Source organism: Alternaria rosae (genome assembly GCF_020736505.1).
Source record: "Alternaria rosae strain MPI-PUGE-AT-0040 chromosome Unknown BKA58scaffold_2, whole genome shotgun sequence".
Classification (NCBI taxonomy): domain Eukaryota; kingdom Fungi; phylum Ascomycota; class Dothideomycetes; order Pleosporales; family Pleosporaceae; genus Alternaria; species Alternaria rosae.
Genome location: NW_025763571.1, coordinates 4,407,386 through 4,429,003, shown reverse-complemented (window position 1 = coordinate 4,429,003; position 21,618 = coordinate 4,407,386). Strand labels below are relative to the sequence as shown.

The 21,618-nt window shown below is 53.6% G+C and overlaps 9 protein-coding genes across 9 annotated transcripts; 5 read left to right on the top strand and 4 right to left on the bottom strand.

Moving 5' to 3' along the window:
• Positions 1–664: 664 nt before the first annotated feature.
• Positions 665–2,761, bottom strand: BKA58DRAFT_307345 (protoplast regeneration and killer toxin resistance protein; the record flags this gene model as incomplete). The annotated part of the gene is made up of 2 exons (XM_046167153.1): positions 665–939; positions 988–2,761. 2 exons carry the CDS (start codon positions 2,759–2,761, stop codon positions 665–667), a joined length of 2,049 nt encoding a protein of 682 aa, XP_046029926.1.
• Positions 2,762–4,737: 1,976 nt separating this feature from the next.
• BKA58DRAFT_308409 (chitin synthase 4) lies at positions 4,738–8,419 on the top strand (the record flags this gene model as incomplete). The annotated part of the gene is made up of 3 exons (XM_046167202.1): positions 4,738–7,475; positions 7,523–8,013; positions 8,064–8,419. 3 exons carry the CDS (start codon positions 4,738–4,740, stop codon positions 8,417–8,419), a joined length of 3,585 nt encoding a protein of 1,194 aa, XP_046029925.1.
• Positions 8,420–9,434: 1,015 nt separating this feature from the next.
• BKA58DRAFT_418472 (WD40-repeat-containing domain protein) lies at positions 9,435–12,239 on the top strand. Its single transcript, XM_046172673.1, has 2 exons — positions 9,435–10,665; positions 10,843–12,239. The coding sequence occupies exons 1-2, from the start codon at positions 9,910–9,912 to the stop codon at positions 11,995–11,997; spliced, it is 1,911 nt and encodes a 636-aa protein (XP_046029924.1). The 5' UTR covers positions 9,435–9,909; the 3' UTR covers positions 11,998–12,239.
• On the bottom strand, positions 12,240–13,481 carry BKA58DRAFT_466686 (TGF-beta-inducible nuclear protein 1). The gene is made up of 3 exons (XM_046175023.1): positions 13,396–13,481; positions 13,097–13,272; positions 12,240–13,041 (listed from the first exon to the last, which is right to left on the bottom strand). The coding sequence occupies exons 1-3, from the start codon at positions 13,431–13,433 to the stop codon at positions 12,470–12,472; spliced, it is 786 nt and encodes a 261-aa protein (XP_046029923.1). The 5' UTR covers positions 13,434–13,481; the 3' UTR covers positions 12,240–12,469.
• A 112-nt stretch (positions 13,482–13,593) lies between these two features.
• On the top strand, positions 13,594–14,513 carry BKA58DRAFT_378623 (uncharacterized protein). The gene has a single exon (XM_046169725.1). The coding sequence runs from the start codon at positions 13,629–13,631 to the stop codon at positions 14,373–14,375; it is 747 nt and encodes a 248-aa protein (XP_046029922.1). The 5' UTR covers positions 13,594–13,628; the 3' UTR covers positions 14,376–14,513.
• BKA58DRAFT_378622 (uncharacterized protein) lies at positions 14,514–16,008 on the bottom strand. Its single transcript, XM_046169724.1, has one exon. The coding sequence runs from the start codon at positions 15,867–15,869 to the stop codon at positions 14,616–14,618; it is 1,254 nt and encodes a 417-aa protein (XP_046029921.1). The 5' UTR covers positions 15,870–16,008; the 3' UTR covers positions 14,514–14,615.
• Positions 16,009–16,134: 126 nt separating this feature from the next.
• Positions 16,135–17,528, top strand: BKA58DRAFT_333592 (transcription initiation factor IIF, beta subunit). The gene has a single exon (XM_046168205.1). The coding sequence runs from the start codon at positions 16,169–16,171 to the stop codon at positions 17,207–17,209; it is 1,041 nt and encodes a 346-aa protein (XP_046029920.1). The 5' UTR covers positions 16,135–16,168; the 3' UTR covers positions 17,210–17,528.
• On the top strand, positions 17,416–19,562 carry BKA58DRAFT_109609 (uncharacterized protein). Its single transcript, XM_046163886.1, has 2 exons — positions 17,416–17,852; positions 17,958–19,562. The coding sequence occupies exons 1-2, from the start codon at positions 17,684–17,686 to the stop codon at positions 19,514–19,516; spliced, it is 1,728 nt and encodes a 575-aa protein (XP_046029919.1). The 5' UTR covers positions 17,416–17,683; the 3' UTR covers positions 19,517–19,562.
• Positions 19,563–19,608: 46 nt separating this feature from the next.
• BKA58DRAFT_453302 (uncharacterized protein) lies at positions 19,609–21,460 on the bottom strand (the record flags this gene model as incomplete). The annotated part of the gene is made up of 3 exons (XM_046174464.1): positions 21,121–21,460; positions 20,497–20,823; positions 19,609–20,297 (listed from the first exon to the last, which is right to left on the bottom strand). The coding sequence occupies exons 1-3, from the start codon at positions 21,443–21,445 to the stop codon at positions 19,609–19,611; spliced, it is 1,341 nt and encodes a 446-aa protein (XP_046029918.1). The 5' UTR covers positions 21,446–21,460.
• Between the last annotated feature and the right edge of the window lie 158 nt (positions 21,461–21,618).

Genomic DNA, 21,618 nt, shown 5'->3' with positions numbered 1-21,618 from the left:
AAGCTACGTAAGATGCTGCAGACATTGGCCAATCGGCGCTTTTATGGCAACCGCGCTGTCACGAGACGCGTTCGGAGCAACAAAGCCGTCGAAACCCGTGCTGAACAGACATCTGATGCTGGAATCAGCTGCCGTTCGCTGCAGTCTGTGACAGCTGATATCGTATCCAGGGAATACTCACTGTTAGTTGAAACAATGGCTATGAACTTGCGATAGCAACATATATACATTGCAAAATACTGAACAGAAAGTCTTGAAGAGAAACAACCTGCTTGTAGTCGTCTAAGTCTTTGATTGAGTTGAGTCAAGCTCTGAGCTATGGGAAGTCATTACGATGCATTATGCCATTACCCACTTTATCTACCTCAGCTTTTTGTGAGACGCAACTCCATCTGACATGCTATAACGAAACGATGCAATAGTGTCGACCTGCCTCCACCAGATATGCTAACAAGACCTCGACGCTCAGTCCCAAGCGGCGGTATGCAAAGGACAATGCACCACAAACGCCGTATATGCACAATCCCGTATTAGAAAGATAATCGCAACGCTCTGAATGGACGGTCGAAACGACCAACGCGAGCACGTGGGAGAAAGAAAAAGAACAAATGCGAATAGGGTATAAGAGAAGTCGCAAAGAGCCAGCACAACAACATGCCTCCGTCTACATTACCACACAGTTTTCGTCCTTCTCTTTACCATCCTTCTCTTTGCTGCCCTTCTCCTTCTTGAGTTTTCCCTTCTCGGTGGCATTGTTGCTTGTTGGAACGTGCGATTGCCCGGATGCCGCAGCTTGGATGATGGCGAGGCGCTGCTTTGCCCGCTCGTCACCGGAATCTGCGGCTTTGACATACCAGACGTTTGCTTCTAGAGGATCTCTCCGGCAGCCAATGCCCATTTCCGTAAAGTATCCGCAGGCGTACTCGGCTTTTGGTAGTCCTGGTTGGATTAGCAGGGTGTACTTCGCGCTGATAACGATAAACTTACCATGCTCTGCAGCTTTCTTAGCCCATTCGTACGCCTCGTTCTCGTCCTTTTCCAGAACAGGCTCGGCACCGACCATGTACCAGGCGCAGAGGTTCATCATGGCCTCGGGAATATCGGCCTGAGCAGCGCAGTTGTAGTAGTGAACAGAAAGCGCAGCATCCTTAGGGCAGCGCAACAAGCCGTGTTCGTAGGCTTCTCCCAGCTTCAAAGCGGCCAGCGGGTGACCCAACTCGGCAGACTGTGTGAATAGCTGCACTGCGTACACCTCGTCCTTGAAAATGTCGTCCCCGAAGCCCGTCTCGTGCAGCAGACCAAGCTCATACGGCGCAATGTTGTACTGGAAGTCGGCCGACTCGGTGGCTCGCTTCAGCCATTTCAGTCCTTCTCTGTACTTGTTCTGGAGACCCATATCGCCTGTCAAACAGGCCTTTCCGAGTCGTGTCGCAGCTCCAGGATGATTCTTGGACGCAGCAGCACGGTAAAACTGAACCGCCTTAGCGTAGTCCTTGCGGCAGCCCCAGCCAAACTCGTAGCAAAGTGCGGCACGGAATCCTGATTCAGCATGGCCGTGTTTGCTAGCAGCTACAAAGAGGGGAAACGCGCGATCGTGGTCCGGCTTGTCCTTATTGAATAGACCGGACGCGTACCCATCGGCGAGGTAGTACTGCGCGAAAGGATAGCTGCGGTCGGCTAACCTTTGGAGAATCTGTCGTGCCTCCTTCAGCAACTCTGTGGGGTTCATGCCGTGATCGACACCGCTATTCTCTGTCGCCAGAACCTCGCGGGCCACTTGTATCATGAACAGCGCAAACTCGTATTGCACGGCAGTATCCTGTGTCTTCTTGACGTTTGCCCTGTACATTTCCAGCGTCTTCTTCTCGTCGAGCAAGGAGGCATTTTGCCCCACAACACCCCGTAGACCTGCATTGCCAAAATTTGTCGCAGGAGCGATTTGCTGGTTGTACGGGAGGTTGGTCAGATCAATGTAAGACGACTCCGGTCTAAAGTCGGGGGAGCGACGACTTGTTGATACGGGGCGAGCGTGAGGATTTGGTGATCCACTAGGTGATGGGGTTCCAACCACAGAGAGGCGCGGAGATTCTGTGCGACCTCGCATGTTCAGCTCCGAGCCGAGTGTGTATGCAGAGTGGGGTCTTGGAACCGTGCTGCGCGGGACTTGCAGCTCGCCCTCCTGCGCATGGCTGTTAAAATAGCTGTTGCGCCCGCTGTTATTCGACGAATGCTGGGAGCCGCCATTCGGCGATTGTGCGGTCTCGCGGGGAGGATATGTTGCAGCCGGCGGTGTTGGTTGGCTCGGGTAGGATACGGGCCGGTATTGCTCTTGGGGAGTGTATATATGGTCCGCATCGTCGTGTGCATTTGCGACGTCCATCTCTGCAACGTGCGAGAATCGACTCCCGTACGAGCCGTCGCTGATATGCAGTCGCTTGAAGGGAATGTCCTGTGCGGGTGGAATCGAGCTCCCCGAGAACCTGTGCTCAATGTCTGGTGTTTCTCTTGAGGGCGTTCTTGAGTGGCCGTCGGAGCTTTGGTTGAAAGAAGAGCCGGACTTTCTCGAGTCGCGTCCTCCTGCCGTGTCGTGGTGCTCGGTGATGCTGAAAGAGGGCGTTGAGGAGTGGCGCACGGCGGGGGGTTTGCGCTGCTGGAAACCACTTGAGCCGTTCGAGGCGGGACGATGCGCACTGTACGCTTCTTGGTCGGCTGGAATGGGTGGCAATGCCCTGGATGGTGGTGTCGAAGCGACCTGGGACATGGCTAGAAAAAGGCGAATCCCCCTTCGTTAGATCTCTGGTTGCAGTCTTATGTCCGCCTAAGTCCTGACTCGCTGGAGCGGCGGGGCTCTAAGATGGTGGTGCAGTCCTAGCGACAAAGAAATCCGCGCATGCGATAAGAGACCGTCTGCCGTGTGGATCTTCTCTACTCGCACAATCCACTGTCAGTACTTGAATTGCGGTGTGACGACGGGCTGGGATCTTGTTCGCCAACCTCGGCCTCAGGATGCGCACCCTGGGATGATGATCTACGCGACAGAAAAGGATTAGACTTACAGGAAGCGGAGTGGAGGGTTCGCAGGTTCGGCACTTGGACCCTGAACAGAATGCGAACAGGTCAACTTTCAACTGCAACTTCGCGCCAACAGTACTGCGTAGCAGGCAATGCAAGTGGGAGGTTGACGCTTTTTGAAACCCCACCCGATGCAGACCCTCTCGTATAGAATGGCGAATAGTGGCCTGGGCGGCAGAGGCCGGCTCGCTGAGGAAGCGAAAGGGTGTGTGACTACAGTTGAAACACGAGCACTATCGATCTATTCGGCAAGAACCGAAAGGGGTGCAGGTAATCGATGGCGGCTCACGGGGGAATATTGGCAAATGTGGAGGAGGTTCTGCATGTACATGGGCATGCGTCGATATTTGACTACTGGCCCCGGGCTGGGCGTTGTTTGAGACACGTACGCAGTGAGTATTAGGAAGGTGGCGTCATCAACCATCTGGTCACTCTCTAAACGTGAACGGCAGAGATTGTTCAGGTGGTCGGGCAGATATGTTGAGGCTTGACAGTACCTAGAGACTACTTATTCAAGCCACCGCTGCCTCCGAAGCTCCGTAACTATCGATTTCTATACATGTGACAAATGCTAGCTAGGTAATGAGCCGCCCATGGCAACCCGCGCGAGTGGAGCTGCCGCCCTGCAGGGCTTAGGATGGAGACATGGCAGAGTGTGGAGCTGCACCTATGCGAATAGACCCTGACTCCACGCGTTCAGAGCCGTCATTCAGCTTGACGCAAAGCACAAGGCGTCAGGTGGAAATGCACCGCCAAAGCTCAGCGCAGGTCCACTCGTACATGAGGAGAAGGATGGGGCACAGTCCTTTTTATTTCACGCAGCCTGTGCATTGCACGCGCGCGGTGTTGACATGCGGCAGTGGCGACCGCCCTCGGCGCCAATAGACATAATGGACCGGTGGGCTGAGAAGCTGAACATCCCTTACATCAAGGTCCCCGAGCACGTTGCGAAATAGGGAGCGTTTTGAGTTTATGTCTGGAGATGTTGAAAAGGAGAAGTGAGGTTAGTAGATAGGGAAATTGATAGTACGCAGGGCTCGGTAACTGCATGCAGGGGTCCCGCTCATGTAGCATGGTCCCTAGGTACAGCCTGAGGGCTCTGTGGTGTGACAGCGACATCTGTGGAGAGAGGCATGGGGAAGGGGACATCATGGAGTACTGCTGCAGAGTATCGCCGAAGAGGACACTGGAAAATGCATGCTTCGACAGCCGTAGTCTCTGATCATCACGAAGTCAGAAAATGTTCCCGTGTTTATGTATGCTCTAACGATGGCCTTGTGCTAGTGGCGGAACGAAAGCCCCAAAATAGCACCCCCCTGGCCAACTTCGCCCCCATCAGCCATCGCTCTAGCAACACCTATTGTATCGCCCGGGGTCTCGTCGGTTTTCCTCGTCGCTCGTTAGGACCGTCTTTCACTACAATACACAGCACACATTGGTTATTCCGGCACCGCACTCGCTCCTGCCATAGCCAGCCATCGCTCGTTGACAACGGAAATTACGACCCACCGCCTTTCCACGACCTCACCCACCCCAGACACGCATTGTCCCATACATGCGATCAGCAACCTCATAGAGTCGCCATACGTATTCTTCCCGGGCCGAAAAAGGTTCCGCGCTGCAGCCCCACTGTGTAACAACAGTTGAGCTCGCATCCTCACGCAAATGTCGCTACCGCAGCGACCCGAAGAGTCGTCGCCGCCACGACGGGGCGAGCGGCGCCATGCACACCGCGACTCGCACCATCGCAGGAGAAGGACGTCTGACCTGGAAAACACGCGATCGCACGACCGCACCAACAGCAAGAGCGGCACCCAATCCTATTCCCGCGCGCTTCCTTCACCCGGCACCCCCGTGCCCATGGAGCGCGATCCTATAATGCGAGGCCAACCTAATTCCTCTGGGCCAGAGCTAGGCAGGAAGCGCAGTCTCATCCGCCCCGAGCGCCAGCGAAACGACCCAAGCCACCCGAACTATCACTACCGCAAACACGCCCAGCGCATGGACGTCCACCCCTCGACGACTGGCAACGACCCTATTCTCGAAGACCATCTGGAAGCTGAAACGGTCAGCTCAGAAAGTACCGATGTCAAGCCCCCACACCTGCGAAATGCCTCAGGCGGAGGCTACAATGACAAGCAGGCCCCCTTGGACGACGGAGAGCCGCGGATACAACGCAAGTTGACACGGAGTGAGACAATGAAGGCGCGCGAGAAGCAGCGCCAGAAGGAGCAGGACAAGCTACGCCCACCTAGTCTGTGGAACGTCTACTGCGCCATCGTCACCTTCTGGTGCCCGAACGCTATCTTGAAGTGCTTCGGAAAGCCGCAGAAGGCCCAGCAGCGAGCCTGGAGAGAGAAAGTCGGACTGGTCAGCATCATCATGCTCATCTGTACATTCGTTGGATATCTCACATTCGGTTTTACGGAAACTGTCTGCCCCTCTGGCGGCAACGCTCGTCTTAGGACGAACGAAGTCGGCGGTGGATACCTTATCATTCACGGCAAAGCCTATGATCTCGCCCAGTCCAAGCACCCTCGAGCCCGTGGCGTTCCCGAAGACGCGAACGTTCTCTTTGATCTTCCTGAGAAACACGGCGGCCAGGACGCCAGCTTCTTGTTCCAGAACGTCAACGGAGCCTGCAAGGGCCTCATCACCGAAAAGGAGAACTCTGGCATCCCGACAACTGGCAACGGAGACCTGGGATGGTATTTCCCATGCCGCCTGTTCAACCAAGATGGATCGACCAAGCCCAACACCACCTTTTTGGAGTACAACGGTTATCTCTGCCACACCTCGGACAAAGCTCGCAGGGGCTTCTACAGCCTCCACAATGCCGGCGATGTTTACTACACCTGGGAGGACATCCGCAACAGTTCCAGGAACCTCATGGTCTGGGGTGGTGATGTTCTGGACCTGAACTTGCTCGACTGGTTCAACCGAACCCAGGTCAACATCCCACCTCTATTTGATGAAATCCGCCAGAATTCCGCCGTTCGCGGTGTCGATGTTACTCGTGCGTACTCGTCCAGCTACGAGAAGCAGGTAGCCCGTTGCTTCACCGAGACTATCAAAGTCGGCTCTATCGACACGGAGAGCATCGGCTGCATTGCTTCCAAAGTTGTCCTCTACGTTTCGCTCGTCTTCATTCTGGCCGTTGTCATGGCCAAGTTCGTCCTCGCTTTGATCTTCCAGTGGTTCATTAGCAAGAAGTTTGCTGCCACCAAGACATCTATCGGTCCCGCCGACTCCAAGCAGCGGAAGCAGCAGATTGAGGAATGGAGTGATGACATCTATCGCCCACCGCCAAAGCTCATGGACCCATCGTCCGGCTCTGACCGCAGCAACAAGCGTGGCAGTACCTTCTTGCCATCAACATCTAGGTTCACCAGCCCCTACTCAGTTGACAAGAACGCAAAGACTCGTGCCCCACCAACGACCATGACTAGTCAGAGCACAGCATCTCGTGTCCTCGGATCGAACGGTGGCATGTACAAGCAACTGAACGCCAGCCAGGGCACTATGCCTATGGATGGAAAACACAATGCGGTATTTACGGCACAGGAATCTCGCTCTAGTCTACTCCTCTCCGGTAACACCGATACCAATCGTTACTCTAGCGTCGAAGGTTCCGGGCCCGCAGGTTTCACACACGAAGCAGTCGTACCTCAGCCTCCTCCAGAGTGGCAGCCTTTCGGATACCCATTGGCTCACACCATCTGTCTTGTCACCGCCTACTCTGAGGGTCCCGAAGGTCTGCGGACTACACTCGACTCCATCGCCACCACCGACTACCCCAACAGCCACAAGTTGATTCTCATCATTTGTGACGGTATGATCAAGGGCCACGGAGAAGACTTGACAACGCCAGAAGTCTGTCTCGGTATGATGAAGGATCACGCCGTATTGCCCCACGAGGTTCAGGCGCACTCGTACGTCGCAGTCGCCAGTGGCTCGAAACGACACAACATGGCCAAGATCTACTCGGGTTTCTACGACTATGGCGAGACGACGCGCATTCCCGTCGAGAAGCAGCAACGTGTTCCGGTGATGCTAGTCGTAAAGTGTGGCACCCCCGATGAGGCCAAGAAGTCGAAGCCCGGCAATCGTGGAAAGCGAGACAGTCAGATCATCCTCATGTCGTTCCTGCAAAAGGTCATGTTTGACGAGCGTATGACGGAGCTCGAGTTTGAGATGTTCAACGGTATCTGGAAGATTACTGGCATTTCGCCCGATTTCTACGAGATAGTACTCATGGTTGATGCCGACACAAAGGTCTTCCCTGACAGCTTGACGCACATGATCTCAGCCATGGTCAAGGATCCAGATATCATGGGGCTCTGCGGCGAAACAAAGATTGCCAATAAGCGGGATTCATGGGTCTCCATGATCCAGGTGTTTGAGTAAGTGCATTCGCCGTGTCTGACAATCGCGCCACTAATCGTACTAGATACTTCATCTCCCACCACTTGGCAAAGTCATTCGAGTCGGTCTTTGGTGGTGTCACTTGCTTGCCAGGTTGTTTCTGCATGTACCGCATCAAGGCTCCCAAAGGTGGTCAGAACTACTGGGTCCCGATCCTTGCTAACCCTGACGTCGTCGAACACTACTCGGAGAACGTGGTCGATACGTTGCACAAGAAGAACCTGCTACTACTAGGTGAAGATCGTTATCTGTCGACACTGATGCTCAAGACGTTCCCCAAGCGGAAACAGGTTTTTGTGCCGCAGGCCGTTTGCAAAACCACTGTACCGGACGAGTTCAAAGTCTTGCTGTCACAGCGCAGACGATGGATTAATAGTACGGTCCACAACCTGATGGAGCTTGTGCTAGTGCGAGATCTGTGTGGCACCTTCTGCTTCAGCATGCAGTTCGTTGTGTTCATCGAGTTGATCGGAACCCTGGTCCTCCCGGCCGCCATTGCCTTTACCTTCTACCTAAGTAAGCCCCCGTACCCGTCTTGAAATTCTGGCTTTGCTGACCACGTCCAGTCGCTATCGCTATCAAAGCCGCCATCCTCCACACCGAAGCTCCCGTCATACCCCTCATCCTGCTAGCGCTCATTCTTGGTTTACCCGCGGTCCTCATCATTGTAACGGCCCATCGATGGTCCTACGTCGCCTGGATGTTCGTCTATCTGCTGTCACTGCCTGTTTGGAATTTTGTGCTTCCGACGTATGCCTTCTGGAAGTTTGACGACTTCAGTTGGGGAGATACTCGAAAGACGGCGGGCGAAAAGACGAAGAAGGCGGGCCTGGAGTATGAAGGAGAGTTCGACAGCAGCAAAATCACGATGCGCAGGTGGCATGACTTTGAAGCAGGTAAGGAACACAACTTCTCGCGATAATGCAGTCACTGACGTTGGGCACCAACAGAACGAAGACTCAAGACACCAGCGGCGACATCGGCTGGTGGGTGGCCACCGCAGCAACAGCAGCAGCAGGGATACGATCAGTACTATGATAATTGATTTCGCAATGAGGCGTCGCGTAGGAGGGGACTGCATATGTACTACATGATTTGCTGCATTTCTGGGGTGTTCGTTTTAGCAGGCCATTTCTGTCATCGTTATGAGATCGTAGAATTTCCACTTCGCCGTCGGGTCACGTAGGCACCTCGCACTAGTAATACATTCTTACGGCATGTCGTCAGCTCTCGCGAGACACGGCATACCGATGCTGAAATACCACTTTGATGAATGACGTCGCATCAGTGTTCCTGTGCTGTTTTGCAGTCTCAAGATCCGCCCTGTGCGCCCCGCACCCCCACTGGGTGGTTCGAGTCTCACTGGAGCGATGTGTGGCTTGCTGTCGTGGAGTGCCAGCACCGTTGTCCACAGGCAGAACGGCGAGGGGAGACAAAAACGGCGTATGAGCCACAGTCTGGGGAGGCGCGCGGTGGGAACAGACGTCTGATTTGCTCCACGAAATAGCCGTGCAACCGTGGGCCGGCGCACAGCACGTCACCCAAAACATCAGCTTAGCGAAGCTGGTGTGCTGTCTGTGTCCCAAAAGAGGCCTGGCAAGAGCAGATATGGGCCTGGGTGTGTAATGGTGAGTGGCCACTGCATTCTCGTTGCCGGGCCTTGGCTCCAGAAGGTTGTCGTGTTGGCAGTGCCATGTGAGTTGTATCACGGTCCGTGGACACGCCGCAGCCGCCTAACTCTGAGCGCCTAGTGACAGCGTGGAGACGAGCAGCGTGAATACACAATCTAACGCCTGGAGATCTGAGAGATGGTGGAGTCGCTAGTCAGGCTTGGGGGTGGGCTGTCCGATCCCCCGTGTTCAGACTAAACTAGAGGGCCCGCGGAGGAGGGCTGGATGCGAATATTCGACGAAGTGGAGGGCGGCATATATATCTGACGGCATTGGAGCTTCAGAAGCCGTCCTGACGCGCATAGCCATATTCATGACCGTCACCCTGCCCTGCCCTGCCCTGCCCTGCAGCCCAACCCAATTCTCCCGCAGCCAATACCCGACTGTGACTTCGCAGAAGCAACCCCACAATTAGCCTGGACGTACCTCTGTCGCATGCAGCGCCTGTATAGCCAGGTCGAGCGTCGAACGCGACCCAGTCAGCCTGCGAAGCGAAGAGCCTAGCCAGTCAGCCCCTAGGCCCTGGGACTTAACTGCTGCATTCTGCCTGTCTCGCTGCGCCGAGCCTATGCTTCGGCCTAGTCGCCTCCCCCACGCCAGACAAGCCTATACCTTGCGCCCCAACGCCTCTCTACATCTACACCAGCCGACCATCTCGTCGCATACGCAACTACCCCAAGAAACTGCCTCGGCGGCCCCGCTGCACTGGCTATCAGGCGGATAGCGGGCGTCGATAGCCAGCATGCACGACTGGACCGCGCCACACTCCACCACACATCCCACAACGCCGCCGCACGCCAACCCAGCCCATGGAGACTGGCCGCACTCACCCAACGCACTGGCTGCTGCTGTGACGCTAGCGACTCTCTCCGACAACAGACCACCCGGTGACGACGAGGACGACATCGACGACGATGACGATGGTGGGGGGATATCGCTAGAGGACTACCAGCATTACATGGAAGCCATGCCCGAATCGCATCAAGCAGGAGCAAACAGCGACGATGAGGACCCCTCGCTGGATGAGGGAGGAACAATAGAAGACATGTTTGGCTTCGGGCCAGTCCATCCATCCTATGTCACATACACCGCTCTCGACATGTTCCCGGGATCCAGCATACCTCAGCACCATACGTCCACTACACACTTCATTGCGCCGGTCACCATAGTAGGCAACCTGCCATACGGTACTGACCTGTTACTTGAGCCACCGCCAACACTCAACGAACCGCATCTGAGTATACAGGACCGGGCGGCCTTTTGTCCCATCACGTCTTACTTCCACCGCTTTTACGGGCAGTGGAAGCCTGGTGTTGTGCCTGGTTTGGATCTCGTTCAGGTGCCGGAATTCATTACCCGAGAGGATCTCAAGGGTGATGAGTATGATTACCAGGGTATTGATTGGACCGCCCGGAAGACTACTAGGGCTGCGGTACGGAGAGCAAGGTCGCAACATGAGCGCCAGAGGGTGCCTCATAGTGTGAAGCAGGTTCGCAAGGTAAGCATAGTAGGAGGAAGTGGTTTCTTACTCCAAGTATACCACATCCTGGGAGTATACATATTTTGTTCCATCATCGTTTGTGAAGAACACGGTAGATCCTTCCAGGGTGTGGTATAGCTGGAGGAGAAACGAGCTTCTTTATGTCTGATGAGCTCCCTAGCTAACTCATCTCAGCACGTTCGTTCAACACCCAACACAGAAAGCTTCTTCCAATTCCGAAGGATCAACACCAGCCCCCGTGCTTTCGTTCCTCACTTCCAGCTGCGAAATGTTCTGACAGCCACGTCCCGCAATGACGTCTATTACGCAAAAGGTCATCAAGTACTTCACACAGACGCTGAAGGTACATCCGAAGATGCCGTCGTAGACCTCAGCAAGCACCTGGCTCTCGATGCATCGATCACCACTATCGCTTCCCAAGGCGACGTACTCATCGCTGGTGCTTTCGAGGGCGAGTACGCCATCACCGACCTCTCCTCCACGCACGGCTCGCCCTGTACATTCGGCCGCACCACCGACTTTGCGACTGACACAAAGTCGCGCATAGTAAACCACATGCACCTCTTCCCCTCACGGCGAACCTACACCCCCCAAGCCGTCCTCTGTTCCAATGACCACCGGCTCCGCGTGCTCGACTGCGGTACTAACAGCTTCATCCACTCGTTCCTCTACCCCGCAGCCGTCAATTGTTCAGCCACCAGTCCAAACGGGCGCATGCGCGTAGTCGTCGGCGACTTCCAAGAAACACTCATCACAAACGCCGAAACAGGTCAACCCTTCGAAACACTCAACTCGCACACCGACGACGCCTTCGCCTGTGCTTGGGCAGACGACGGCATCCACGTCGCCACCGCCGCCCAGGACTCCACCATCGTCGTCTGGGACGCGCGGTACTGGGAAAAGCCTCTCGCAGTTATGAAGAGCGAACTCAGCGTCCCTAGATCTTTACACTTCTCCCCCATCGGCTCTGGCCCCCGTGTCCTCGTTGCCACCGAAGCAGACGACTTCATCAACATCATCAACGCACAGACGTGGGAATCGAAACAGACTTTTGATTTCTTTGGCCCAGCAGGTGGTGTGTCGTTCACGCCTGATGGCCAGTCTCTCTTCGTTGCGAATGGAGAAAGAAGGTTCGGCGGTATCATCGAACTTGAACGCACGGGCTGGGCGGATAAGACGGGGAGGAGGGGTAGTTTTGACGACGAGACGCGCGATGAGATTGTTGTGGATTGGGCGGGTGAAGAGGCGCTGGACAACGATGGGAGGGTTCTAGCAGGGGATGTGGCTAGAAGGAGAAGGCATGTGGACTTGAGTGATGTTATCGTATAATGTCGCTTTGTAGATGTGAACCAGCTATTTGGTATCTTCGGCGGGAAAGAATTTTTTGGCGTTTTTCTTTATGCAAAGATGGATGGGCTGGGAAGATACCACGGGATTGGGCGGTCATGGATTGGTATTTAAGCTAGCATCGTAATCATCACCAGCATCTTACACTCGTGTTGGCCATCTGTAGTAGTTTAACTTTCTCCATGAGAACATGACGACGGACTTGTGAGTTCGAGAACTGCACAATTGCTTGCTTGATCAATGTGGTATCATTATTCTTTTTTTGTTTGCTAGCTAAAAGTCCTCCAAGATATACATGCTCAGTTGCATCATCGGCCGATATTCCCTCTTGCCTGCCTAGCAAATCCCGTTCTCTCGTAATCGCCGCAACGCCTTGGAATTCGATTTTGCTGACTGACCCACATAACGCCATCAAATGCATTGTTTGCGTTTCGTCCTTCTATCAACGAGAAGCTTAGACGAGCAAAACAGCGTTCAAGCAACCGTCGTTTTCGGGGTTGTTGGTGATCTGTGCATACCGACCCCAAACGACCTTTCCTCCAGCAGTCACGAGACCGAGTTCGGACACGTTAACTTCGATGATCGTACCCTTTGTTAGGACACCCAGCTGGGTGTACATGGGTTGTTGGGGGTTCTTCTTTACGGAGATGATGGGCAGTTGAACCGTGACGTTCAGCTCAGGATGCGTCACGTTGGCCTTCTTGTAACGCAGACCCATGGGGCGGATGAAGCGCTCGTACTTTACGGGACGACGCGTGAATCCTGGACCGACGAATGTGGGCTTGGTGATCATACGCTTCCAGCTCTTCTTCTTGGTCTTCTTTCCTGTCTTGACGACCGAGAACATCTCTTCCTCGGAAATACCCTTGACTTTCGGTAGGGGGACGGAGAAACGTGCTGCCTTTTCGTTGCGCTTCTGTTTGATTGCTGAGGACAAGGCTTTGGCGTTCTTCTCGTTGCTACGGTCTAGGAGATAGGCGGGGAGGGCGTCGGTGGCTGGCTCGGGTGCTTCGTTGGATTTGACGTCTAAAAGGTACAAGGTCAGCGTATGTCTCATGTTTTACAGTACAAGGACACTTACTCCTCTCCTCGTGTGCGCGGATCTTCTGCTTCATCTGAATCTTCTCCTTGCGACGCTTCTCAGCGTACAGCTTGGCTCTCAGACCACGGAAGTTTTGCGCCTTCTTCGAAGCATTGTGCCCTTCACGGGCAATCTTCTTCCGTTGACGCTCATCGTGATCGAAGCGCTTTCCGTGCCTGTTGTGATAGAGTTAGTTATGTGTTCTTGGTGTTGAGGCGCAAAGCGCAAATCGCGAGACGCAGGATTGGTGCCGAGGTAGGCGATGCGGGGTGCGAGATGCAAGATCGGTGTAGACGTACTGCTTCGTAAAGCGCTCGATATACTCGTTCTGAGGCATGGCGACTACCTCTGTGTATGCTGTAAGGGTGGTGGTAGTGGAGTGGAGTCTCTTCCACCAGCCGCCTTGCCTCCAAAAAGTTCGGCACTAGCCCCCACTAGCGCGATGCGGGATTCTTCAACATCGGACTCCCGCAACACCAAAGATGCGTTCTTCAGCAGCTACCCCAGCCATTGCATCCCACATAACCTAGTAATGGCTCTATTCGCTCGCTCCGCACGCCATGCGCTTTTCGAATCCAGAGCGATCATCCAACCGACGTTCCGCCGCGCAGGCATAACAACCGTATCGCACAACCTCGACACATCGAATACGCCCGAACCGCTCATCCAATCCGGCCACCGCATATCAGACGAAGCCAAAGAGCGCGCTCAAACACCACAGCCTCTCCCCAAAGACGCCCCAGCCCCCGCTTCCACAAATGACATCAAAGCCTCACCAAACGCCCGCTCAGACATCCTCTCGCAGACCCTCACACCCTCCATCCGCAAGCTCCTTCCTCTCCTACAATCGCAGCCAGCACACTACATAACCGCACATCTACATGGCCGCCCATATCTTCTCACCCGCGGAGATACGCTTCGCCTCCCCTTCCAAATGCCACATGTACGACCAGGCGATGTTCTGCGTCTAAACCGCGCTACACACATTGGATCGCGGGACTACACGTTAAAAGCACCAGAGCCTGTAAAGGGAAACGCAGATCATGGGAAGAAGGTGTTTTACCTCGACGAGCGGTTATTCACATGCAGGGCCCGGGTTGTGGGTGTGGAAACTGAGCCGTTGAGGGTAGAGGAGAAGACCAAAAGGAGACGGAGACATGTTAAGCATGTTAAGAGCAAAATGTACTTCACAGTCTTGAAGATTAGTGATTTGGAAGTTAAGAGCTTGGAGGAGTATGAGGCGGTATTGGGGCAAGACGGCAAGGAGAGTGTACAATAGTGGTGGCATCGAGGCGGGATTGACAATGTCTCGTTATGAGTGTTTGAATGTATCATATGTACCGATATCACGAGCATGTCAGCCTCAGGACTGTTACGTGAATGCACTGTATCAGGAATGGGACTAAGATCTCAAGCTCTTATGCTTGTATTCATGTCGAAGTGTACATTGGGTATATGCGATCCCGGACGCCGTTTATGCTTTACCTACTCATCATCGCTGCGTAATATCGATCCGAGACTAGTGCACCACCTGCGCTGCATAGAAGTCGGGATATTGGTTCTGGATCATCGAAGTGACCTTCTCCACCTCCTCTGCCAGGCCTGTGACGTTGGCATCCCACTTTCGTAGCTCCTTGCCGACAACGCGCTCTGCGTGTCCTGTCTTGCGCTCACCACTGGCCTCGCCCTCGAAGAAAACGTATCGGTCGATCTGGTCGATGTATCCGGCAAGCCGACCTTGCTCCAACATCTTTGCCGCGTAGTCCTCTGCCTTCTCAGCGTCGATGCCCAATAGCTCGCCTAACTGATCAAATCCAATATTGTTGTAGAGCTTCGATGCACCAAGCAAGTTATGTTCCAGAATAGCCTTGTCCAGCACAGTCAAGCCATCAGCGGCCCGGGCGAGATGGTGAGGTTCGAGCTTAGCGGAGAAGGCGTTGATCTCAGCAGGAGTGAGGAGACGGTTCAAGAAGATCTTCTCGAGGATGGCATAGTCGTCGGCGGAACTGGCTCGGTCATCCTTGTACAACTTGGCCAACATCTTACCACGCTGCGGACCAGCAGGAGCGAGGACTGCACAGATGATTGCTTTCCCGAGGAAGTTGTCGCGCTCTTCAGAGTCCACGACCGGCTCGTTGCTTAAGGTGTAGTACCCCTGCGCGGCATCGAGGAAAGACCGTTGCGAGTCGAGGATGCGGGCTTGGCTCAATTGGAACATAACCTTGGTTGCCTTGTCTTGCACGTTGAATATGATGTTCTTGATCTTGTTCAGATGTGTGAAGGCGCTTGTCGGATCGTCTTCCTCCAGGTAACACCGCACTATCCGGATCCAGACCTGCGCCTTGTCATCCGCGGAGACAGACTTTTGTGTTGACTCGAGGTTTATGGTTGCGAGTGTCTGCGCTGACCGTCTGAAGTCCTCGTTCTGCTCGAACGCATCCGCCAGAGCATGCTTGATCTGCGTGTCTTGCTCCTCATACTGGCCCGCGCCCTTGGACTGTAGTAGTGTTATGACCTTCTCTCCGACTTCAATCCTGGCGTCTGGGTCCTTGACCGTCCGGAACGCGTCTACGAAAGCAGCGAGGAGTGGTCGCAGTACAACTATGCCGAGTGAGTCATCGAGAAGGGTTTGTGCGTATGCGTTTAGATCGGCGGCGACATTGTTCGATGATTCGATGATCTGCTGGAGGAGGGCAGTGTACTGAGACGGCTTTTCGCTGGCCGGTGCCGCCTCAATCTGCTGTAGGGCCGAGGTGACAGCTTGTGAAGTCATTGTGGGAGGTTGGATGAGCTGAATTGATTGAGAAGGCTTTTTAGGCTTGGCCTGAGCAGGTCTGAGAGAATGGACGCCGAGGTCAAGAGGATAACTCCGTAGCTGCAAACGAGGTTCGGTCGTGCTGTTGGTTGTTGATAGGCAGCAGACGTGGGGCAAGCGCGACCTCTCCGAGCTGCATTATCGATAAGGGCTTGGCACGCTAGTGCGGAAGCGCGTCGCGGAAGAGCGCGCCCCAGTCAGTCGATCTTTCATCATCACCACCAACGCATCCCAGGCAGCAACACACCTTCGCTACCATGAACGGCATCAAGGCAGAACCCAGCATCAAGGCGGAAGGCGACATAGGTTTCATGGACGATGACTTCTACGAGGACACCGGCGAGATGAGCATAAACAAGGACAATCCTGAGCAGGATGTCTGGCTCACGCGCATTCCGGACTGGCTCTACGAGGCAGTGTCCAAATGGGAAAACGTTGCCGACGGGAACGACAATGATCAGATTCAGATTGGGGAAGTCCTCGCGTTTGCGACCACGAGCGGCATCGACAAGGACAAGCCTATGCGGGTCTTCCTCGACGATCGTTGGCGCGCAAAGTCCAACTTGCCTTCTGCCTTCCAGCTCGATCCTGCAGCCGCTTCCGAAGCGCAACTGGGCAACACATACATCTTTACAGAGAAGGATCTGCCAGGGTTCAAGGGACAAGGCTTTGGCTATGGGAGAGGGCATGGAGGCTTTGGTGGTGGTGTGCAAGATCCGAATGCGCGCGTCCAGAAGCGGAGCAAGTACAAGAAGGCGATCCCCAAACAGACTGCCCTCGTCGGCCACGCGACAAGGCAATACAATGCGAACCCTCTCGAAACTAAGGAGTTCAAGGACTTCAGCGCCGCGCGCATCAAGCAAGCCATTCAAGGCTCCTACACCACCACCATTATCACGAAAGACACCGAAGTGTCCGACGTCAACAACTCCATCACCCTCAATAACCGCTTCAAGAACTTCATCAAGCCTACGACCAAGGCCAAGTCACAACAGAACAAGGCGGCTCGTATGGCTCGCTCCGACCTCATCGACGTGCTGCATCAGCTGTTCGACGAATACCAGTACTGGCCGATGAAAGCTATCAAGCAGCGCACAAAACAACCAGAACAGTATCTCAAGGAGGTGCTTGGCGACATTGCGCTGCTTGTCAAGTCTGGGCCCTTTGCGAGCAACTGGAAGCGGCAGGCCGTCTTCGACAACCAACGCGATACTAGTAAGCAAGCAGAGGCAGCTGCGCCAGAGGGTCCGGGTGATGGCGATTCAGAGGGCGAGGACGAGATGGAGGATGTAGTCTAGAAGACTGTGGTAGGATGGGGTGATTGATCAAATTGTTGCGTTGGCGATACCCAGTCCGTGAAGAAACATACACGGCGCCATAAGGAGGAGCTTTATCGTTGTAAGGGTTCTCATAATTGCATGCTACCATTAGAATAGACACTATTAATGTGTTAGAGTGTGTCAATGTAAAACAGCGTATATGATCAGAGTGTGATGTAGCATCAACGGGTCGTCGTAGCAATGACGCGATCTTAGCGACCAACATCCATGACTCGAGCGGACCTGGCCGACCCGCTCATTTCACAATCTCATGGTCACTCCGATTCCGACTTCTGACCCCATCACATCTTAACCTGTATATATTGTGCGCGTCTTGATACGCTTTTTTGATCCTTTACACACGCCCGTGCTTCCAATTGTTCGCACCTGAGAAGTGGCGAAAAACCTTTGCATGACCATCGTCTTACTGGAACTGAATAACTGGACAGTGTGATGACACCCCAACACCATGAGCAAGGCCACTGGTTGGACAAATACGCAACAAACTATGCCGAGTGGAAGCTATCAGACAATGCAGATGGCACCTGGTTGTTCAAGCGTCCGCTTGGGCTAGTCGAGACTTCTTTTGACTCGGATGGCGCATATTACGGTGGTCGGGCAGGTATGTAGTATCTCTCACAATGATGCACGCTCATTTCTCAATGGCCCAAAGAAATGTCTACTCGTCACTTCAAATGTCGTTGGAACGCAACTAATCATGCCGTAGACATGACCGCCCTCTTCACATTGGCAATCCAACACAAGTTCTTCAAAACAGAGCTGAGGCGCAGGATAGTGCTTGCCTGGACTTCTCTTCGCCTCCAGCACCCACTACTCCTGGCTCGAGTGAACGACGACCAGGAAACAGGAAGGCGAGGTTTCGCCGTCGATGTACCCGATTCCCAAGATTCTGCTATTCAAGATGTCGAGAAGAGCATTGTTTGGATCGAAGAATCATACGAGGAAGTTAACGACAAGGAGTTGTACCACCACGCCTACAACGTAACCCGCATCATCGAACCCACAAAATGTCTATCGAAATTGCATGTTTTACCTCTGCGACAGCTCCCAGACGGAACATATGAGCTGCGCTTCCTCATCGTGATTGCGCATCAGATATCCGATGGTCTCTCGGCGTACAGTTGGTTCAGCCATTTCATCCGCATCCTCAACCAGCCATCTCAGGACATCTTAACAGACATCGAGTCCCTCCGTATGCCAGAAAAGATCAAAATAGTCCTACCAGCCGCTCAAGAAGATCTGTACCCACCAATCGCAGGCAACAAAGCGAGACAGCGCTGGTTCTGGGCGCTGATCAGGGTGCTGAGACACGTGAAGAAAGGAGGACTACCACCTACCTTTACAAATCCACTGCGGAGAGAGAAGAGGCTAGAAGAGCCTGTACCACTCGAGCCCAAGTTCGCTGAGATCTTCGACTACAGTCCCTCAAGCCGCCCTCCAATGTCCTGCGGCCATGTTGCCGCATCGCTCTCGCCTGCGGCCTCAGCACGTCTGATATCCCTATGCCGCTCTGCAAACGTCAGCATAGGAGCTGGCTGTTTCGCTCTCGCTGGTCTAGCAATGATGGCCATCCACGAAAAGCATTCTCCATCAACCAACCACCCTCCCTTCACAGCATCCTTCCCCCTAAACCCCCGCGCCTTCTTCGTAAACCCACCACCACCAGACTCATGCATGCTCGCCTTTAGCGAGGGCATAGTAATGCCCTTCTTATCCTCCGACCTACCCGTAGAAGGACGCTTCAGGCTAGTAGCAAAGCACGCGAACCGCGAGTTGAGAGTCTACCAAAAACGTCTCAAGGGAAAAGGAAAGACGAGTACAGCAGGTATACTAGACAAAGGTTCACCAGGCCGGCTCCTCGCAACAGGCTACATCGCGCAAATCGAACGCGTCGAAGCAAAACTCCCGCCCTCGCGTCGTTCACCTTCATTCCAAAACCCTCAAGGTTCTTTGGCACCCAGTACAGCAGGTTTCGGAGCGACATGTGGCGTCTCGTCCATCGGCCCTCTAGCTGCGTTCTTCAAGCGCGGCACATACGATGTTCAGAATCTGGGGGAGAAGGACTTCGCCGCGGACTTCCGCGATGTGAAGATTGGGGTTAGAGCGAGGGAGAATGAGTTTTTGGTTGGCAGCTCGACTAGTGCGGAGGGTATTGTAGGGTTTGGTGTTAGCTATGATCTTAATGCTATTAGTGCTGAGGCCGCGGAGGTGTGGAGGGAGACTATTGAGGGTTTGTTGGAGGGGAGGGGGGTGGCAAGGCTGTAGATGAAGGACCACCGCAGTTTCATTATATGTTGGCGCATCTGCTGCTGCGTTTAATCCCCATATTGTTCAGGATGCCGCAAAAGTTCTGCTAGCTAGAGCTCGTACCAAGCTTTGACATCCTGGTAGAAGGTAGAATCTACAGCGCCAAGCCCAATCTTGTCATCCCACTCCTTCAACCAATCTGTCTCCACCCAGTCTTTCCTCTCAACAAACATGGTGTCAGGATCCCATAAACTACCTACAGGTCCCATGAATCTTATGTTCGATGTGTCGTTTTTTATACTGCGAACCGTTTCAGGGAAATCTGCTGGCAAGTGCCACGGCAATGGGAACCTGTCGTATGTGCGGGGATCTTGGAGCCAGGTCGTAGGTTGCACGCCATTGAGTTGCGCTTGCATCAACATAGCTTCCTGTATAGCTGCAGCATACTTGATGAGCTCAAAAGAATGGATCGCTTCCTTCGTACTTCCGTCTATGATGAGTTGAAACGCGTTGGGGGGCATGTCATATGTGGATAGCGACAGAGTCTCCTTGATCCACGGAATGAAAGGAAAGACGAAGCTAGAACCCAGTATGTATGGATTCATACTGCCTAGGTAGTATCCTTGCGGAAGCACGTTGCTCAAGAGCGCAATATGACGTTCAACGCGAAGAGCCGGGTTGCTATTGCAGAACGGTATCAGTCCTCGCACATGACAGGCAGGACCAAGCAGAGACATGCGATCTTCTTTCAAGACGAGTTTGCGAAGATTGCACCACTGCTTTGGCGGAAGTCCGTGTACTGATGAACGAGTTAGCAAAGCTGTTGCACAAGATCACTTGTACGGCTCGAAGTTGCAACTTCACACACGCAACGTCCAAGCAAATACGTCGTGAGCAGCCTATTTAACAGAGGTAAGCTTTCTATGTCAGGTATGAGAGTTGTATGCGACTGAAATACCAGCGAATGTATGGATCGCAGTAGGAAAAGAATTGCTTACAGTAATCATTCGCTACAGCTGCAGCAGAGAAGTAGCACCTCGTGTTCCTCATAAATTGGTGGTCGAGGTCAGAACACATGGGTTGAGGTGGCTCGCAAGGTGGAACCTGAATCTGACAGAGCAGAGCTTCCAACCGCGATATGTACTCCTCTCCCAGTATCCGCCATGAGTCAGATGTCCATGAAAGTACTTCACTCAGCGATCCGTCGTAGAAGAGATTGTGCTGGTCATGGTCTCCCACGGAATTCCCGATGGGACACAGTCCTTTGCCGAAAACTCTGCTCGTCAGCCGCGCAAACTTCTCAAGATTGCGACTTTTTGCGCCGACTAGGGCAAACAGTAGAGCGTCGATACATGCTTGGTAGAGGGCATCATCCCCCCGAATACGAGTCATCGAAAGTCTCAGAAGGTCATTTTGCTAAGCAACTGCTTGTGGTAGTTCGTCACTAAGGAATATACCCATTTCTGGATAACGCGCCTCGATGTCGGCAAAATCTGAGGCTTTCAACAATTCAGCGACACAGACTAACATACGTTGCCTCTACGTTTGAATCATCTTCATCACTAGATGACGGTACTCTATTAGCAAGACTTCCAGATGGTGATAGTGGCCGTCCAACTTACTGTAGTGGAGTCGAGCCGCCTTTGAGCGTAGCCCCATGAATTCCGGAATGTCGTACGCAGAGCACCGTGTACTAAACTCGGCTTTCTGGAAAGCGACTTGTTTCATCTCTTCGGCGGCGATCTTACAAGTCACCATCAGCCCGAGATTCTCTGTTCGCGCACACTCATCTATATAGTGCAACTGATTCGTCTCCTTGTTGTAGTCGTACGATCGCCTGGCATCTGCATAGCGTTCGTAGATTTCGTCGCGAAGTTCTCGAGGTATGTGGAATAGTGGAGATTGTAACTGCGTCGAGTAGGTGTTCTCTGCTCCGGTCGTAGGCATCCATGGAGATTCAATTCACTGGGTAGAGCTGCTTGTCGACATATTTGAGGATGCAGGTAGCATACAGGGCATGAGTGATGATTGTAGTAGGGCGGCCTCAATAAATCTTATATAGCTTGATGTGACTCTTCCTCTCCTGGGATTTTGTGGATGATTACATTCGATATACTCAC

Excerpts from the sequence above, each read along its gene's own strand:
- BKA58DRAFT_109609 (XM_046163886.1), top strand. The coding sequence starts at position 17,684 with ATGACACCCCAACACCATGAGCAAGGCCACTGGTTGGACAAATACGCA. Across the intron at positions 17,853-17,957 it reads ATATTACGGTGGTCGGGCAG|ACATGACCGCCCTCTTCACA; the intron begins GTATGTAGTATC and ends ATCATGCCGTAG.
- BKA58DRAFT_466686 (XM_046175023.1), bottom strand. The coding sequence starts at position 13,433 with ATGCCTCAGAACGAGTATATCGAGCGCTTTACGAAGCA. Across the intron at positions 13,273-13,395 it reads ATCGAGCGCTTTACGAAGCA|GCACGGAAAGCGCTTCGATC; the intron begins GTACGTCTACAC and ends CTATCACAACAG. Across the intron at positions 13,042-13,096 it reads CCGCGCACACGAGGAGAGGA|ACGTCAAATCCAACGAAGCA; the intron begins GTAAGTGTCCTT and ends TGTACCTTTTAG.
- BKA58DRAFT_378622 (XM_046169724.1), bottom strand. The coding sequence starts at position 15,869 with ATGACTTCACAAGCTGTCACCTCGGCCCTACAGCAGATTGAGGCGGCA.
- BKA58DRAFT_378623 (XM_046169725.1), top strand. The coding sequence starts at position 13,629 with ATGGCTCTATTCGCTCGCTCCGCACGCCATGCGCTTTTCGAATCCAGA.
- BKA58DRAFT_333592 (XM_046168205.1), top strand. The coding sequence starts at position 16,169 with ATGAACGGCATCAAGGCAGAACCCAGCATCAAGGCGGAAGGCGACATA.
- BKA58DRAFT_418472 (XM_046172673.1), top strand. The coding sequence starts at position 9,910 with ATGCACGACTGGACCGCGCCACACTCCACCACACATCCCACAACGCCG. Across the intron at positions 10,666-10,842 it reads GTGTGAAGCAGGTTCGCAAG|CACGTTCGTTCAACACCCAA; the intron begins GTAAGCATAGTA and ends AACTCATCTCAG.